Source organism: Calliphora vicina, chromosome 4 (assembly GCF_958450345.1).
Source record: "Calliphora vicina chromosome 4, idCalVici1.1, whole genome shotgun sequence".
Taxonomy (NCBI): domain Eukaryota; kingdom Metazoa; phylum Arthropoda; class Insecta; order Diptera; family Calliphoridae; genus Calliphora; species Calliphora vicina.
In genome coordinates, this window is record NC_088783.1 from 86,634,263 (window position 1) to 86,654,484 (window position 20,222).

The 20,222-nt window shown below is 28.9% G+C and overlaps 1 protein-coding gene across 1 annotated transcript; it reads right to left on the bottom strand.

Annotated features, from left to right (window-relative positions):
* Nucleotides 1-965: 965 nt before the first annotated feature.
* On the bottom strand, nt 966-16,528 carry LOC135957447 (N-acetylglucosamine-6-phosphate deacetylase). The gene is made up of 5 exons (XM_065508189.1): nt 16,219-16,528; nt 5,430-5,695; nt 5,139-5,357; nt 1,649-1,970; nt 966-1,448 (listed from the first exon to the last, which is right to left on the bottom strand). The coding sequence occupies exons 1-5, from the start codon at nt 16,421-16,423 to the stop codon at nt 1,249-1,251; spliced, it is 1,212 nt and encodes a 403-aa protein (XP_065364261.1). The 5' UTR covers nt 16,424-16,528; the 3' UTR covers nt 966-1,248.
* Between the last annotated feature and the right edge of the window lie 3,694 nt (nt 16,529-20,222).

Sequence of the window (20,222 nt, forward strand, 5' to 3'; positions counted from 1 at the left end):
TAAACATAAAAGGATGTACCAAAAAAATTGTTTTTTTCGCTTCTAGTTACACTTCACATACCTAGTATATCTCCAAAAAATAAGAAAAACTAAAATTTGCATAATTGAAACTGTAAACTTTTTCATAAAAACCAAAATAACTCAATTTCTTGCGCCAAACATAAAATCGGACAAAGTAAAATATTTAGTTGCATATCCTTTATTGTCTCGAATGACCTGTAATCGCTTTTGAATCGAATTTACCATCGATTCCGGAATTTTTAAAGTCCATGCTTCCCGTAAGGACTCTTTTTATCTGTTAAATTTTATTTGATGCATTCTCCTAGTTAATTCCTCCCAAAGATGCTCAATTGCATTAAAGTCTGGGCTCTGTGCAGCAGTTTCTATAAGTTTGGGACAGTTATGGATCAACCAAAAATTTGCAACACCGGATGTGAGCTTATAATCGTAGTCTTGACAAAAGGAAAAGACGTTTTCTATATCCACTTTTCGCAAATTTAATTTCAATTTGAAAAATTTGTATCATCGAAAAAACTCAATAAAAAGCATTTTTGTCATATTTATCAAAAATGCATTTTTTGAAAACTAGGCAACATCCCTTTTATCCATTAATATATACATAAAATACCTTATAATTATTACGTGTCAAATTAATTAGGGAATACTTAACATCTCGCAGAGAATTTTATTGTAAATCTTTAAATATTCGTATCTTACGATAATTTAAAATAAAATATGTATCTTGTGCATTTGTATTGCAATGTCGTATTTCTGTATATGTATTTTGTTAGCGTAAAGTAAAAATGCAATGCATTTACAATGATGCAAGACCATTTGCACAAGATTGTGAACTCCGCTAATGCATTCATGATGCAAATGCAATTTTCAGATGCACTTTTGGAAATGTTCTCCATGTAAATTAATATTTCGATGTGTTACACGCGGTATGACAAAATCAATGTACATAATATAAAAATGATTTATGTGCAGTTTTTCTATAGCGAATGAACGTTTTGAGTGGACGTTTTACATGTATTTTGTTTTTGTTGCAATAACAAAACACATGTTAAATTCCACTCAAAGTACTCGTTCGCTATAGAAAAACAGCACATTAGTTTATTACTGTAAAAATGCAAAACATTATGCTTTATTTAACTAGCATACACATTTTCAAAAATTACTCAATATTAACATCAAATGCTCATACAAAATTATTAACTAAGACGCTATTGGTTGAGTTGATTATAATTAACAACATTCAAATTTAATGTCATCATTGGAGTGAACACATTGACCATTAATCCAGGTAGATAAAACATTTAAATCGTCATCCAATAAGATAAAGTCAGCATCACTTTCAAAACAAAGAGTGCCCTTAGATTTCTCAATTTTTATACATTTGGCTGGATGTAGTGTGGCAGCTTCGATCGCATAGACAGTAGAACATCCTAAAACAAAATAAAGTTAATATTATTAAGGAATACATAAAGCTCACTTTATACAAGTATTCGTCACAACTCATGCAAATATGATTGCGGAAAAAAGTTATTTTTTAATTCAAACTGTAACTTTTTTCGGAATAGGTTCAGTAAATCAATCAAAAATTTTGAGTTGTGGCGGTCTTGCGTAATACAAATTTTAAATCTACCTGTGGATTTTTTAAAAATTCGTACACATTCATCCATGGGCGCAATGCTACCACATAGAGTTTTAGTTCCGGCAATAAATGCTTTGGAGTCTCTTACTTCCATCTTTAGTTGTCCAATGTGATGGACTCCTTCTTGTAGACCTAATGCTGAGATGGCATCTGTGACCAAAATTAAACCATCAGGATGTGTTCGATATGCGATCCGCATGGCTGTGGGATGTGTATGAACTCCATCGGATATAAGACCAAAATAAACAGTGTTTCCATCAGGAATTTCATCTGAAGCCAGAAGTCCAACCAAACCGGGATCACGGTGATGAAACTTAAGTATACATATGTATTTAAAATATAAAATTAGTAGATTAATATACAATTCTATATTAATTAAATGATTAACGATGATATATTTAATACAAAAAATATCTAGGACCCTTGGTTTAAAATGATAGAATTAAATCTTGGCTATTTGAAATTTTATATACATAAGAACCTGAAAAAAGATAATTCCTAACTAAAATTTTGGTAAAATACTATGTTGGTAAATTAAGTTAATTCCCATTAAAATCTTTAGAACTTATTCCAAAATCATTAGTTCTAGAACGACTATAACCAGAACAACTTCAGATTCTTTGATAACATCCATACAACTAGTGATATACCAACTACTTCTAGAACCTGTTCTGAGGAACAATATTGTGAATCTAAAGAAATTCTGTAGAATTTTATAAGAGCTAGTAACATATTGGTTATAGACTAGTTCTATAGAACACAGACTAGTTTTGAAATAACTTCATGGATTCACTAGAAAAAATAACGATGAATAATAAAAATGGAAGATATGATGTATTAGGATAATTAATAGAATTAAGAATTGATATCGAATCCGTTTCTAAATATTATTCAACAGGATTTTATTATGGAAACAAACAATTTCTTAACTGCTTTCCGGAATTCGTTCATAATATGACAATTTCGAATAAAAAACATTAATTGAAAAACTAATTCTAGAACAATTCTTAAGAAGGGGTGTTAGTTACTTATCACTTCCTTAGAACTAGTTCCGAGGGTGAAATATTCAAGCAGAAATCATTTATTAATGAACTGGTTCCAGAACCATTAAAAAGAAGGTGTACGGGCCTCTTAGCGTTTCCGTAGAACTTTTGTTCATTAATAGCAATGGCAAACTGGAACCAGTACTGCCTATATGCATTAGACCGTCTCACTTTTAATTTTTTTTCGAAATTCCTTCATGAACATCTACTCTAAAAACCTAGAATTTTGGTGTATAACACTTAAATGTTGATGAACGGGAAGTGGTCTCTCAAATCGTTTTTTCGTTTTTTAGGCAGAATGCATTTTTTTAAAAAAATTAAAAAAAAATTGCTTTAGTAATTTGCCTCTAACTCAAGCGGTTCTTAACGGATTTAAACCTTATTACTTGCATTAGAAAGCTAATTAAATTTCCTAAATGTTTCTTAAAGCAACATTGCCATTTTGTTGAATGGTTTTTTATGTATAGCATTACAAATTCAGATTTACAAATACGAACTTATAATTTTTTTTTAATTTTTGCTTACCATTTCTTATATAAAAATTGAACGAGGCAAAATTTGTATATTCTGTAAATGCAGTATGGTAGGACGTTTTAATATAAAGATTTTGGTGTAAATAACAGTAGCATTCTGTTAAGAAAAACTGCACTTTTAGATGAAATGACTAAAGTTGTTTATTTGTAAATTTCCTTCAATTTCATAAATACATTAAGAAGAGATTGAGGTTGGATTTTTATTTTTTCAAATTTGCTAAAATTGTACTTTTGTTGGAGTTTGGATGCGTTTTGTGAAAATGCTCGATGACTTGAATCAAATCATTTTGCTCACTGTTTTCCAACACTAGTGTGTTGTTGACGGTTTTTAGAAGGCCAATTGCGCGCTCAGCAGTGTCGTTAACTACTGTTAAGTTTATTGCAAACTGTTAAATTTTTTGGAAATTTTCATTTTCGCGCCAACAATAAGATGGACATTGAATAAAGTCATAATTGATTCCAATAATATCGAAAAACATTTTTGTGTTCTCTGACACCAAGTCAACGATTTTGAGGTTAGCTTCTTTGAAAAAACACTTATAACGAAACAATTTTTGCTGGTCCCTTGGACTATTTAAAGCGGATGCCATTTCGTCCAACGTATTTAGTGGATGTCTTGGATCAAAAAAAGATAAGCTAATCGCAAAAAAATGTCTGTGAAGTTAGCTGCGACTAATTTTCTTTTTAAGCTAGTTTGACACATTTTTATTATGGTTCCTACATTTTATACAATCTTATTTTGATGAAGAGCAGATATATTTAACAAGTAAATATATATATCAAAATAATTACTTTTCATCATTTCAACTAAAAGTGCAGTTTTTCTTAAAAGAATGCTACTGTTTAGAGTATCCAAAACCGAAAACCGGTCAACCGGTTTTTTCATCTTTGTAAACTCCACCGGTTTCGGTTTTTTTAACTTTTCGGTTTTTTGACAAACCGGTTTTTGTAAGACGGTTAACCGGTTTTAATGAAATATATTTTCTAAAGCTCATTCAATCATATATATGAAAAACTATGATACCATTTTTAAAAATATTGATTTATTTTATAGAAAATTATAGCATTTGACAATATTTCGTAAAAGATATAAAATAATTGCATAAAGATAGAGCCTTAGGAATTCAAAAATGCTAAACTTCCGAAGATTTAGTACACAATTCTTAACAAATTTCTTATTAGCGTCTACAAACAAAAATAAATATAAGGAGACCTTTTTCATATTAAATAAAAATTTGATATAAACCGGTTTTTTTTGAAGATAAAAACCGAAACCGTTTAACCGTCTTTTTTAAAAGGCAATAATCAAAACCGGTTTTTTCAAAAACACACTTTTTCGGTTAAACCGGAAACCGGTTTTTCAAATTTGCCGGTTTTTTGGACACTCTACTACTGTTGTTTACACCAAAATCTTTATATTAAAACGTCCTACCATACTGCATTTACAGAATATAAAAATTTTGCCTTATTCAATTTTTATATAGGAAAAGGTAAGCAAAAATAAAAAAATATTATAAGTTCGTATAGCATTTGTCATGCTATAAATAAAAAACCATCCAACAAAATGGCAATGTTGCTTTAAGAAACACTTGGAAATGTAATTAGCTTTCTAATGCATGTAATTAAGTTCAACTGCTTGAGTTAGAGGCAAATAGCTAAAGCAAGATTTTTCCATTTTTTGGAAAAAAGCATTTTGCCTAAAAAAATTAAGAAACGATTTGAGAGACCACTTCCCGTTCATCAATATTTAAGTGTTATACACCAAAATTCTTTGTTTTTAGAGTAGATTAAGAAAATCGATGTTCATGAAGAAATTTCGAAAAAAGTGTAAAAACTGAGATGGTCTAATATGCATGCATTCCAGAACTAATACAGTTCTGTTGGGTTAGTTAATAAATAACGTACCGGTAACATCGCATTAAATAGATGTGTTATTAAGGATGCTCCGTTTTTAACTGCCTCTTCTCCATCTTTTAAATTGCCCATCGAATGGCCACATGCCACCGTTATACCCATATTGGTAAGTGTTCTAATTGTCTGGCCACTAGAATCCTTTTCCGGTGCCAAGGTAAGGATTTTGACATTGTCTAATGAACCATAAATTTCCATCACGGTTTTCATTCCCTTGAATTATAAAAAATGTAAAATTAGTTTAAAGATTATTTTTATGTGCCATGTAATGTGCAAATATACAACCTCATCCAAGTCTCTTATACAATCTTCAGGATGTGCTCCTTTCTTTTGCGTATTTATGAATGGCCCCTCCAAGTGAAGTCCTAAAATGCCAGCACCTTTAGTTGTTCTTGGTATACGAGGTATAACTTTTCTATAAGTTTCTGGTGGCGAAGTAACGAGTGTGGGGCAAAATGATGTTACGCCATTTTTAATCAAACCATTTGCCACTTTATTGATTCCTTCTTCAACGGTATCGGTATCAAACGAAAAATCCACACCATAACCACCTGTAAATAAATGAATCATTTCCAAATATAACTTGACAGTATAGATATTTGTAACGTATGATAAATTTTGATTAAATGATGTGAAAAGCACAATAAGCGTTTTAAAAAATTGGACTTATTTTGAACTCAAGTGCATTAAAGTATTAATTGCAAATAAAATGTAATTTTCAGAGAAGTTTAATCAAACGCTACAATTGATTCTGAGGATAAATGCTCTGGCATTCCCGATTTTGCTAAAATGTTCAGTCTCTTTTGGTCTGGTTCATTAAATTTAAAAATTGTTTTATTAAAATAGAGACACAGTAACTATTTTTAAGTTCAAATTATGAGAGATATTAACCTAATTATTGTTTTGCATTTAATTTTTTATATATCCTTAATAAGATCCCAAACAGCAATCCTTAAGTTTTACAATTGTTTATTTAATAAAACTTAGACAAATTTCAAATCAGAGTTTTGAAAATGCCATGGGTAAACCATACAGTATTATATCATAGAAATTAAATTGCCGGGTACTTAAGAATGTAACCATCTAATTCAGAAACAACAAATTTTTGTATGAAAAACACTGTAAAATAATTTGAAAACTGAGTGATTTTCATACAAATATTTCAAATATATTTTCGTTAGCATTGTCCGATTTGATGTCCATTTCATTGTTCTTTCGCGTAGACTAAAAACACATATATTCTTATTCTCTTTTGTTTAGTAGTCACTGAGACACCGACGAATGCACACACTAAGCGGATGTATTGCTATTTTTTAATTTTTTTTTTAAATTTTTGTTCATGATCACTGAAATGAATATTTGGATTGTTTAATATATTTAGAACTTTAAAAAATCATTGAAGTGTTGTCTGGTTTTTCACATCAATTTACTTCTGTGAACAATTTTTTTCAGATGTTAATCAAAACAACGTAATAAAACAAGCCAACAAAAATAATATACATATTTTAAATATTTACAAATTTGACGAAAATGGTTAATATCGAACTCTTAATTAATGAGGTATGATAATATGTTGCAAACAATTTGATTAAGATTGTTGACTCGATTATTGTTAACAAATAAAGCCTTAAAAATATTGACATCTTTTATTTAGTTTACTGAACTTTTCTTTCAGTGCAGCTCTCTTTCTCTCACCAATTCTATATGGGCACTGCTACACGTTCAATATATATTGACCGCGATCCAGTATCGCAATATTTATTGAACGTGTAGCAGAATAACCTAATTTTGCGTGGTCAATTACAATAGATCGCGATCCAAATATCACAATATATGTTGAACGTGTAGCAGTGCCTTATCAGGTTTAGCTTTGGACATCCCTTTTTTAAAATGATCAGCGATGTAGTATTATAAAAACCTTCACATTATTTCGATAAGCTCTCTTCGAAATTTGAGCACTAAATTCATTACTAAAAGGATATAAAATCTATGTAGAATCGGCAGATAACCATTACTACATACTTCTTCCAAAAAATGTGTTTCATATCTATAGACAGAAATCACTCTGCTAAATTCTGTGAGGATCGGTTAATCCATTAATTACCCGAAATTTAAACGTTGGAACGTCTTATGACGTTCCTGAGTTTTTCTGAAAATTGCCGTGTGTTTGACAACACGTTGGTACTGTTTTGAAATCTTTTGTTCGGTACAATTTTTTTTTAGTTACACAGAAAAAACTAATTCTTAATCAAATTCAAAACTCAAAATTAAATAGAAAATATGAAGAAATATTGTTTTTGAGCAAATGAATACTTGATTTAATTATGAAATAATTGAAACCAGTTCAATATGGGATAAATGTTTGAATTGAAATATAATTTTTTCTGTGTATTTATGTTGTTTATGGTATGTATTTTGGAAATTATATTAGCAATGTTTCAAAGTAGTTAGACGTAAACCAAGGTTACCATTAGATCGGTTGTGTCGTAATTACAAAAATATTTAATTACCAATGTTACTATCAGTACCAACGTGTGGTGAAACACACGCCGGTATTTACTGCCACCTAGCGGCTTGTATATTCACCAGCACGCTGGGTAAATGGCCTTAGGTTCCTTTTTGGAGATTTGGTAACACACGGCAATACATATGTATATAATAATTCAGATTTTTTTATATATATTATATAATTAATTTAAAAAGAGTCCATTTTTGTACCCTTTTTCAATCACCACTTATGAAATGGGGGGAGGCTTGAGAAAATTTTCCAAAAATATTTTTTTGTTGCTAAGAGACCAAACCTTAATATAAACGCCTCATACATTTAATTATTTATATTTATCTGGGTTTTATACTCAAAGTTAAGAAATGATAAACGTGTGTTCAAACACACGGCGGTAATAAATGGGTTAATAGGCCTAGCTTTATATAAGGGCCTATTTTCAATTAATCGAATACAAATCTTTTAAAATGTTTATTTTTTCTGTAGATATCGGGTGAAAATTTAATTTATTATCGTAAAACTCTCAAAACAAGACAAAATAATTACTTGGGATGAATTATTCAAATACAAACTTATGTGCTGTTTTTCTACAATAACAAAACACATGTTAAATTTCCACTCAAAGTATTCGTTCGCTATAGAAAAACAGCACATTAAACATCAAAATAATTTTTCTATGAGAATTTAAAATATTGAGTAATGACGGTCTTGCATTGAATGATATGTTTCTGTTGTATTTAAACAATAAGTAGAACAGAAGTATACATTTAATGCAACTTAGTTCATTAAGTAAGTAAAAGATGTCCAATAGATCATCGACATTTTGTGTGATAAGATAAGCCCCCTGAACCACATTTCATATTTTCATAATAAGTATTTTATTTACTCAAAATCTATTTTCATCCTATAATAAAGATTACATTATTAATGAAATTTCCGACAACATACTGTAATATACATATGTACATCAAGGGCAGATAGAACTAGGAGAAAATAGTGTCATGTACGAAAATTGTGAAAATTATTATCTCAATCCAATATATCAAATAATTAATTAGATTCATTCTATTGCAATTTGGTTCGGAATATTTTGTTTAGCATTTAGTTTTTCAATATATGTATGAAAATTCAAATAAAACGTCAACTAAAGTTATAAACAATGTAAAGGCCAATTCTGTACATTGGCAATATACCCAATAAGCATTTTTTACTGGAATTCAAGTTGAATGCAAATAGTCAAGAATTTGAATTACAATTGTATTACACTTTATTTCAATAGCATTTTGCATTAAAAAGAAAACATAAATTCAAGCAATATGTTTTTTGTTTGAAAAATATTTAATTTTTAAAAAAAGCCCCATAAGTCGATCGTATGTATACTTTTGTAACGGTGTGTATATAATGTAAAGAGGTAAAAAGGGTAATTTTGAATGAACATACAAATATTTAACGCATTATACTTAAAAAATAAAAGAATAATAAATACTTAATAAAAATATCGCTTTTCTTTAACCATGTATTGCATATATGTATGTAGTTTTAGTTCAGTGTAGTAGTAATTCAGCATGTTCCCGTTTTTTCGACGCACTTTTTTAAGAGTTTTATTTTCAAGTATTGAACAATTTAACTACCACTCGTTGTCAGTTAACTAACTGATTGATTATATTTCGCCAAATAATCTAATCTATAGAGATACGATTGTATAGATAAATTCTTGCGAATTGAAGTACTTTTTATAACATTTCAAAACATTTGAAAAAAAAATTCAAAATAAAAATAGTTTATGAATTTTTTTATTATAATATTCAATGTTCATTCGAATTTATATTAACAAACAAACTTCATTTATTTCGGCATTTATACCTGCATTACTTTGAAGTAGTTTTGTAATGACAGACATTTAATCTGATAAACATATACTATTACCTTTTCGAAACCATTGCCAATTCAAAATTAAAAAAATAAAATATTTATTTTTTGCGAATTAACAGAATTAATTGGAATATAACGAAGGTAGAACAAAATCGAATAGATATTGAAGCCATTTCGATGCAAATGGTAGCAGGTTTGTATATAACCAAAATTAGAAATCGAGTCAGTTTATCTCTTTATATTTATTCTATTTTTTATTTGTATCCAATTACATTTTAAAACCAAAGACTTTTTTAGATTTTTAAAGAAGGGTGAACTCCAAAATGTATGTATGAAATGCAACCTTAAAAAGTCGAGCGATTCTTAACGCAACCGTGTAAACTTTGATAATGTTTCATATCGCAAAATGTATGAAAAAGTAAAAACAGGCAGTATAAGTTTTTTTTTAAATTTTAACTACGCGTTTGCATGCTTTGTCTTGATAAAGATATGACTGCATTGCATACATACATTTTGGAATTCATCCGAAGTATACATTCCTAAAATTGAATAATTTGGTTTAGGCTGGAATTCCCAGGAAATTTCAAAATTAATCCCGATTTCCCGGGAAATGAAAAAGTGCGGGAAAAGAAAGACTCTACTCGCGATATAAATGAAGAATTAATTTTAAGGACTCCAATGACATTATCATGTTAAAATAATGAGTTAAAATGCCAATGTATAAATAGTGAAGAGTGTAATGTAAGTTTTTGCCGGGTTTATATTGGATAATTTTGACCTCAGCTATTAAAAAGTTAACAGTGTTCTAGATATTTAAAATTACGAACATGTAAATTAGCAATCCAAGGGTACAAAATATATTTTTAAGAAATAATATTAACAAATTTTGTCCAATTTTTTTTCTAACTTACGCAAAGTGCACCAATTTCAAATCTGTCCACACGCTAACCCATAAGAGATACAATCTTTAAAAATTTTGCATTTATATGTATATATGCATACAATTTTATGATTAAAGAGTAAAGTTATAATGGGTTAACGACTTTAGAAAAATCTGACCCAAAACTTAAAATTTCAAATAAAATGTTCAATAGCAAAACGCTATGCGATGTTGCTAAAATTTGCAGCATTTGGTTTTTAGATGACTAAGAACTATTTTAGACAATTTTAAAAAGCGCAAAATAAGAGCCAACCTAATGTACAATAACCATCTTGTACAAATGTTGCGAGCTCTATACACACAGAGAAAAATCATGGTTCGACATGGTTTGTAACAATATATTGTGGTCGTACACAAATTGTTGTTATTTTAATTTAATTACTAAAGCGAACAGCAATAAATTTCTGTGAATTTATTAATAATATTTAAATTTTATTAACTAGAAGCTATTAACATTAAATTTTGTATTCCTAAAAATAACTTTTAATGATAATATGATTACTTTGGGTCATAATTTAATTGCTTTAATATTATGATCATTTTACATATTATGATACAAACTAACAATGATCTTAATATGTTTGAACTACAATCGTAAATCTTTTCATAATATGTTGCTCTTAGATTATATTTACCAAAACCATGTTTTTTCTCTGCGTGTAGCTGCGTCCATAATACAGTGATACAAAAGTGAACGAAAACAAGTAAGAGTGCTATATTCGGCTATGCCGAATCTTATATACCCTTCACCTTTGTTGTGGATACATTCTTATTTTTTATAATTAGTATATACATATGTATGTATGTACATTGCCCACTTTCAGCGTACAGCATCCTAAATTTATCAAGAACACAAAAAACAACAACAACGCCAAACGAAACAAAACAAAACACCAAAAGAAAAAACAAAAACAAAATACGCAAGGCAATGAAACCAACACACATCCAAACATACGTTTAATTGTATAAAAAACAACCACAACGCCAAAAGAAACAAAACACAAAAAAAACAAAAAAACGCAAAGCATGCACACCCAAACATACGATTTGTTGTTTTTTTGTCAAAAAAACCAACACACAACCAAACTAAACTTTAGTTGTATAAAAAACAACAACAACGCCAAAAGAAACAAAACACAAAAAAAAACCAAATACACAAAGCTTGCACATCCATGCATACGTTTTGTTGTTTTTTTGTCAAAGCATGCAATACATTGTGTTTTTTGATGAAATTTTCAGAGGTTGTCTCGGATTTTTGCTCATATCTCCGTTATTTATGGACGGATTTTGCTGATTTTAAATAGCAAAATTCTCGAAAGTATGTCTGACAGAATTGTTGAAGATTTGGATCCCGGAGATATCTGGGACCTTCAGAAAATTGATTTCAACAGACAGACAGACAGACAGACAGACAGACAGACAGACAGACAGACGGACAGACAGACAGACAGACAGACAGACAGACGGACATGGCTTAATCGACTCCGCTATCTATAAGGATCCAGAATATATATACTTTATAGGGTCGGAAATGAAAAATGTAGAAATTACAAACGGAATGACAAACTTATATATACCCTTCTCACGAAGCTGAAGGGTATAAAAATATGCAGGAGTTCTCATGTAACAATTCTGTTTTGTTAGAGTCTATATAATACGGAAATACTTATGGTATCAGTTCGTTTAGTACTTTTTTATTAGTTAGGAGGGTATTATGCATTTATGCTGATGTTTGTAACGCTCAAAAATAAAGGTCCAACATTAAGGTATACCAAACGAATTCGAATCACAGGCTGTCTTGTAATTGCTTACCACAGCTTAAGCCGTTATGTATTCTTTAACGCTTCTTAATAATTAGATATACTATGAGTACATGTATTTGTAGGGTATCATATGGTCGTCTTCGACAGACTTATTTTACTATTACGACGTATTATCTATCACTTTTTATCACTAAATTAATAAAATGCATTGTTTAATGCTATTAAGCCCCACTCATAATGCTAGAAATAATATTTTGTTAACTTTTTCTCTCATTCTTGCTCAAGAATTGTCATAAATTTCCTTCTATTTTTAGTACAAAAATGTAACTCAACTTCTGTGCAACAATTTTATCGAAATATTTCTTTCTACCTTAAATAAAATACAAACAATTATAGGGCCCATACACAACAACATCATTATTGAGCAATCAGCACACATTACTTCAGCATGCTGGTACAAAATTAATTTTTTACCAAAAAATAGTTTGGAAAAGTTTGTAATGAATAATGATAAACAAAAACGAAAAATTATCAAAGAAAACGTGTTTGCATGAAGAAATCTAAAAAACAAAGGAGAACTAAAAGAAGATGGCACATTTTTCTTCTCTCGAACATTCCTGATCTTCCAAAAATGGAGTTTATCGTAATACCACAACGAAGACTCCAAAACATCATCTGTTCCTGCAGTATTCGAAAAACGTTGATTTTTTTTTACCATTCTTGCTCTTGCCCACTTCTTTCAATTTTCTACCATTTTACTGTAACATTCGATTTTTAATTCATAGGCAAGGCATTGTTTTATAAACTTCGACAAATTCTCCCCAAAATATTTTTTCTTTGGCATTCATATTTAATTTTTTGTTGTTTATGTCTTGACGATTTAAATTTTATGATCTAATTTTACAAACACGATTCAATCATTCTGGTTCAATCAAAAAATATCAAACTATTTTGATAAAGCTGGTACAATCACACCATAAGCTCATACATGATAAATCAGCTGGCACAATCACGTGATTGCACAATCATGATGGTGTTGTGTATGGGCCCTATTAGTTCTGTAGCAATTTTATTTCAAATCATGTATTTTTAGAACAGAATCAGTAGTAGATCACTTATAGTCCAACTGGCCAGAGTTTTTTTTTACAGTGGGTCAAAGTTTTAAATTTTTGATCGAAGGGAGCATTATACTAAGTGAAAAAATGTTGTAAGTTAATGTTTGAGAGAATTCTTATTGTCATAGTTATATTGTGGAGTTTTATAAGGGATAATTTTTGTGGAAGATCTTAAACCTCTAGCTCCTCCCTTTAGGGCTAAAAAAACAAAAAAAATGTCATTTCAAAAATGACATTTAAGGATTAAAGTATTCCACGAAAATGTTTGCCGGAAAATTTCAGTGGGGGTCACTAAAGATATCAAAGTTGTAAAAAGTGCTCTTTACGCTTAATTTAAAAATTTTAATGTCATTCAATAGTAAACATATTGAAACTAAGTCCCCATTTACACTGTAAGAATTTTCGCGCATAAGATTTTATTATTCTTCTTTATACTTGCATTCGCGTTTACACACACTCTGATGTACTTGCAATTCGTTTTGTGTTTTCGTTCGTAATACCTACATACACACAAACATGCACATTAATGTGCAAACTGTCTGCAATAAAAATCTTTCTGTGTAAACGCGAATGCAAGTTTAAAGAAGAATAATAAAATCTTAAGCGCAAAAAATCTTACAGTGTAAATGGGGACTTAGATTTAATAAAACTTGACTTGGAAAAAAACTCTCTCGCTGATTGTAGATGTTGGAGAAATCGAAAGCATGATAAGGAATATCCAATATCTCAGTTTTTTAGTTTTTATATTATAAGATAAGCTTGCAGGACTAAAAATTTAATTTGGTATAACGGATAAACCAGGACACGTAGGACCTTAATATTAATATCAATCAATATTGATATCAATACCAACCATATGATAAACTTAAAACATCTATTAACACCTCCAGTTAAAACTTGTAGCGAAAGGGTTAAATCTTTTTTATTTTAATTTGAAATGGAAAAATAAATACAATGTTAAAGTGCAAAAAAAAGTAATTTCGGTTAATCGACACAAATTAATCGGTTTATTTGTTATTTGAAAATCGGCAATTTTAAATTATTCGAACAGTTAACCTTCCAATATTAATCGGTTAATCGATTGAATACCCTAGTACATACATCTACACAAATTTCTATATATGTAATTTTGTTCTATTACACGTTGCGATAATGCAATAAATCTAAACAATTTCTGCCATTTTCGATTTTTCATGATTTTTTTAAAACAAAAAAATTGGATATTTTTACATAAAAAATATATTTTTTGCTTCAATTTGTTATTTATTATAACTCCGAAACTACTGAGCCGATTAAAACGCAATATATATATGTAAAAATTTGTACATAGCATGGGGAAAATGTCTTCAACATTCAATCAATCGAAAGAAGAACATTAACTACTCAGTTTTAAGCATATCAAACAAAAAAGTAAAATTTTGTGAAAATGAGCGAATTCACTTAATTGTGAATAAATTCGAAAAGAATCAATCGATTTTTATCTTCGATATCTTATTTTGTTGGTATTATATTAGGCTTTGCGACAAAGTAATAAACCTGAACAAGTTCTGCCGTTTTCGATTTTTCATGAGTTTTTTAAAACACAAACATTTGCTATTTTCACGTAAAAAATATATTTTTTCTTCAATTTGTTATTATAACTCCGAAACTACTAAGCCGATTAAAATGCAATATATAAACAGACTAAAGGTTATGTAAATTTGAACTTTTCTAAGTTTACTTCAATAATATCGGACTAACCCTTTTTTAGTTATAATAAATTATGTGGAGAAACATCTAAAAAATTCCCAATTTTAGAAAAAAAAAATTTTAAAAAAATCTATCCATAGAATTTAAAGATTTTACCATTTTTGTACTTAGGTAACCATGTTGTATTAAATCTATATAGTGGTTTGTGAAGCCTTTTTTTGCTGATGACCTGTGTAATTAGTCATAGCTCCCATATACTGCCCTCTTCCGAAAATCATTCACGATAATAAATTATGTATAGTGTAGGGTATTATATGGTAGGGCTTGACCGAACACACTTCTTACTTGGTTTAATCAGCTTATAACTTTTTTATAAGTAAAGCTGATGCAAAAAAACAAAAAAAGCGCATTTTCATACCAAATGATATAGAAAATTAAAAGTACCGATTTTCATGAAATTAAAACTGTAGAAAAATTCAAGAAAATATCTGTCCATCCAAAAAAAATTATCACATATTTTTGTTAACAGGTAGAAAATGTTGTTGTTAACAAATTAGGACTAAAAATCACATTCAAACTATTCAATTGACAACACTGTATAAAAACAAATGCATGTCATTCAATAAGAGCGCAAAAAGCAAATGATAAAGGAAGACAGTGTTGTCAGATTTTTACCCAAATCGGTAATTTTTTTGTCAAAAATTTTACTTTGGGGATTTGATGTACATCTTACTAAATTATTAAACTTAATGATATAGGAATTTTTTAATAAGAAATCGTTCAGGTATTGATATAATTTCGATTTATTTATACTTGTAGTATACATTCAGAAAGAACACACTAAAGAATATGTATCACACTTTTATTAAACAGTTTTTCAATCTTTAAAAATGTAAACATAACATAAAAGTTAAACTTTTTTAATATTATTCTCCCACTTTTTTTGTTTTAACGGTACAAATAAAGATTATATTAATTGAAACAATAAACATTTAAACAAATTTGAATGGGTATTTTTGGAGGTAAATAGTAATTTTTTGGGGATAAGATATGAAAAAAATCTGGGAACCCTGAAGGAATAATACAAACAAGAAACACAATTTCAATAAAAATCCAACTACAATACAAACAACAATAGCAACAACAACAATAACAACGAAATAATTAAGAACAATTAAAACAATTTGTTTACCATTTATTTGAAGGTCAATGTACCCGGCAGCAATTATCGCATTTTTACAATCGTATTTCGTATGGGCTAGAGCTTTTTCATCGAAAAATATTGGCTCCGGATTAACAATACGCCCATTGCGTATCCACAGGTCATCTCTTATCAATTGATGATTTCGCACCAGGCGACAGTTGGTAAATTGAATTAAAGTATCGCTCTTTGACATTGAAATTTGTCCAAAAACTGTATTTATTTTAAAATTCACTCCACAATGTAAATAAATTAATTACGTTTAACGACAGACAACGTTTGTTGGTTTGTCAGCGTGTGTACTTTTTGAGCTTTTTGTATCTTGTTTAATATTAATTTAATAAAACTCTGGTGATTAAATGTATTTTATGGATTGTTTGCGTGTACTTCTCCAGCTGAAAGACATCGATACACTACTGACAACCGTCTCTTAATCAGCTGTTTTTGAATCATGTTCTCTGCATGTGTTTGTTTTGCTTTTATTCGTCGGTTTGTTTATTTTTAGCATTTTTTCATTTTATTAAATTTCGTATCTGTAAAATACACATTGATGCGGTCTGTTATGGGTTGGTTGGTTGGTTATGTGGTTGGAGGAGTTTTGTTGTGTTCTGTTTGTTGATAAGTCTTCGAACCTTACAACATGTTTTGTTTGATTGATAATTTCTTCGCACAAGAAGTGTTGCCATATATTTTTTCCAAAACTTTTTTTTATTATTTTTAAGTATGTAATCCCCATATTTTGTACTTTTATTTAAAACAGTGAACAAATTATAGCAAAACTGAACATTTTACATCTTTTGTATGGAAATTGTTATTTAAAAAATGCTTTGTTATAATTATGTCATTATCATAAAGTTTAGAATACCTCATATCTGACCAAAAAATTTTAAATTATTCTTTATATCGCTCATTTGCTGCAACAACGTCATAATTCAAAAAAAGTCGTTTCGAGAAAAATATTTTACTATTTCTTAAATAATTCAACAAATGATGTGATTTCAGAAATAAAACCTGAATAGTAGATATTACTATCTTTCTAATATATATTTAATTAAAATTTTTACTTGTCAAATATACGAGAAAACATGAATTTTAATTTTGACGTTTACAACAAAAAACACTCTCATAAAAAAAATAATTGACTTTTTTTAAAACGGATAAAACTATATGAAAGACTAAAGAACGGCGCATATTTTGTATTACTCAGTTCAAAACACCGTGATTTTGAGTTATGACGTTGTTGCAGCAAATGAGTGATATGTATATGGGAAATATCCAAAAACTTAATTCAGAATTCTTTGTGTTTTCAAATGTAAACAAATCAGTGATATGTAAATGAAATATTATGTTCCTAAACTCTCACCTCTTATGATAATTTAAAAGTTGAAATGTAAAATTATATGTACCTTGAAAGTGTGATAAATGTTACAGCTGTACTAACAGTTTCTAACCTATAGATATACTCGTTCGCTATAGAAAAACAGCACATAAGTCCCACATAAATTAACCATATATAGCCTATAAATAATTTTGGTAATATTTTCAAATGAAACCAAAATGGGATAAAAGTCGTAATACAAGAATATCGTAAAAAATCGTTGTGAGACTTAAAATATAAAGTCCGATAAAGTAGCATTATGCCTTCAGATAACTGCAGCCAAGTATGAATACCATCAATATTAGTGTCAAATGAAATCTTTCACTTAGCGTGATACCAAAATCCTATGGAGATTTAAATATTTTAAGGACCTACAATTTTATAAAGCATAATTAACAGGGCAAGGATTTCTATGCAAATGCATGTTTGGCCAATTTATCTTTTGACAATTTATCTTTCCAAATCGAAGAATTTGCAACAAAATGGCATCGATTTGTTGTTGCATATTTTGTTATAAATGCATATTTTGCATATTTTTCTTTTAAATGCATGTATTTAGCATATTTTTCCATTTTATTGCATATTTAATTTTCTTTTGGATATAGTTTTATATCAGCGTACACTGTACATTAGACCGTACCTAAAAAAAATTCCCCGTACACTCTCCAATATAGTGTATTTCTGACAGTTACGAACAATTTTTTTCCCGAACGTAGGGGTCGCCATTTTACATTTCTCGCTAAATCTTTGCCATTTACAGTAAGATCTTGAAGTATGATAGATCAATATTTTTGTCTCGGGAAGACCAATGTATACCCCAAGTATCCCATTCTAGTATTTATACACCAGATCTTTCATCCTACCACTCTAATGTCAGAAAATTAATGTTTGCAATAAATCATTAAACTCTTGCTAACGAAGTAATTCGATAATACCTGCAGAACAGTCTTCATTTACAGCCGAATGTATACATATGATGTAACGAAATCGTGTTTTTTTGTCAAAGATAATTCGTCAAAATTTGGTACAATCTTTTCTATTGCTCCAAGGACGAAGTCTATTGAATTTGGTTAGAATCGGTCCATTATTTCTCCTATATATTTCAAATAAAAAACTTGTTTTTATTGCATATTTTTGTAATTTTTAGTGCATATTTTCTCTCTTTATAGTGCATATTATAAGCGCATATTTTTTAGTGCATGAAAATCATTGCCTTGATAATTAACTTTTGTAACATCAAAAAATATCCTTAAATATTTCAGATTATATGTATTTCGAAATTTAAAATATTGAATACATCCTCCAGCATAATATTTCATATAAATTTAAAAAAAATACTTAAATCGCGTGCTTTTTAACTATCATGAATTTTTGTTTTTAATACTTATAGTAAAATTCTCCAAAATTTTTGATAATAAACTTCTTATATAAAGGTATAATAATACAATTCATATCATTTGGTACAGAAGCACACAAATGGGAGTAGGTTTTTGATTCTTTTCATTATATTAACAGGTGCAAAATCCTCAATATAGGTTTCGAAATTGAACTTTTTTAATAAGCCATTACAAGCTCAACTAAAATTTCAACGTTTTGTACTAATACCATAAGTTTATGTTAACAGTAAAAAATATTTTTTAATAAACTAAAAACAGTGAATCCTTTTTGTATAAATTTCCAAAAGCTTTTTTTAAGATAAAATTTGACATGTGGTAACACAGCGCACAACGTTCAAACGAACTTGTTTGATGAGAATTTACTCGTAAGTTAAATTATGCATATAGCGATTATATTTCTGTATGAGTTGTTTCATCTATATGAAACGAGTCCAAAAAGTACTAATTTTGTTTGCGATTGGTACTTTTCAAATAGTTTATGTTTTAAGTAGAATCAATTACATACAGTAGTCCAATAAAGTATACATACAGGAATTCAAATTAAATTTCTTTCGTTGAAAGCTGTATTTGTAAGTTAAAAGTAATGAAATATATTTGTTAAAAAAATAAATTCACACCAAAAAAAATTAAAACAACGTCACTTAAGTCGGGTTTAGCAACATTTCCTATCACGTCCAAAATTTCATCGTTATTAGAATTTTTGATTCTGAGTCAAATAACGAAATTTTTTTTAGGTTTTTTATAAGGTTCAAAATATTACGAAACTTAATAGCCCCGCCCACCCAAAAATAGGCGTGACCCAGAATAATTTTTTCGTTATTTTACTCAGAATCAATAACTCTAATAACGGTGAAATTTTGGGCGTTATTTGAATTTTTTTTGCTATAATCGACATAAGCCATGATTATTATATATCTCACAAAATAAAAACTAAAAAAAACTGCTTTAAATTAAAGTAACATAATAATTTTTACTGTATGTAGACTTTCTTGGGCTACTGTACGTAGATATACAGTGTGGAAAGAAATAAAAGCGGTATTCACAATGTAGAGTACTTGGCCTGGTAATGTAGTAAAAGAGCACAATATCAAAAAAATAAAAACAAAATACATTAGAAATTGAAATGTTTGTCAATAAATAGATTTTCTGCTTTTTTACTGTGCCAAGTACTCTACATTGTGAATAACGCTAATTATACCCTACACCACCATAGTGGGGAG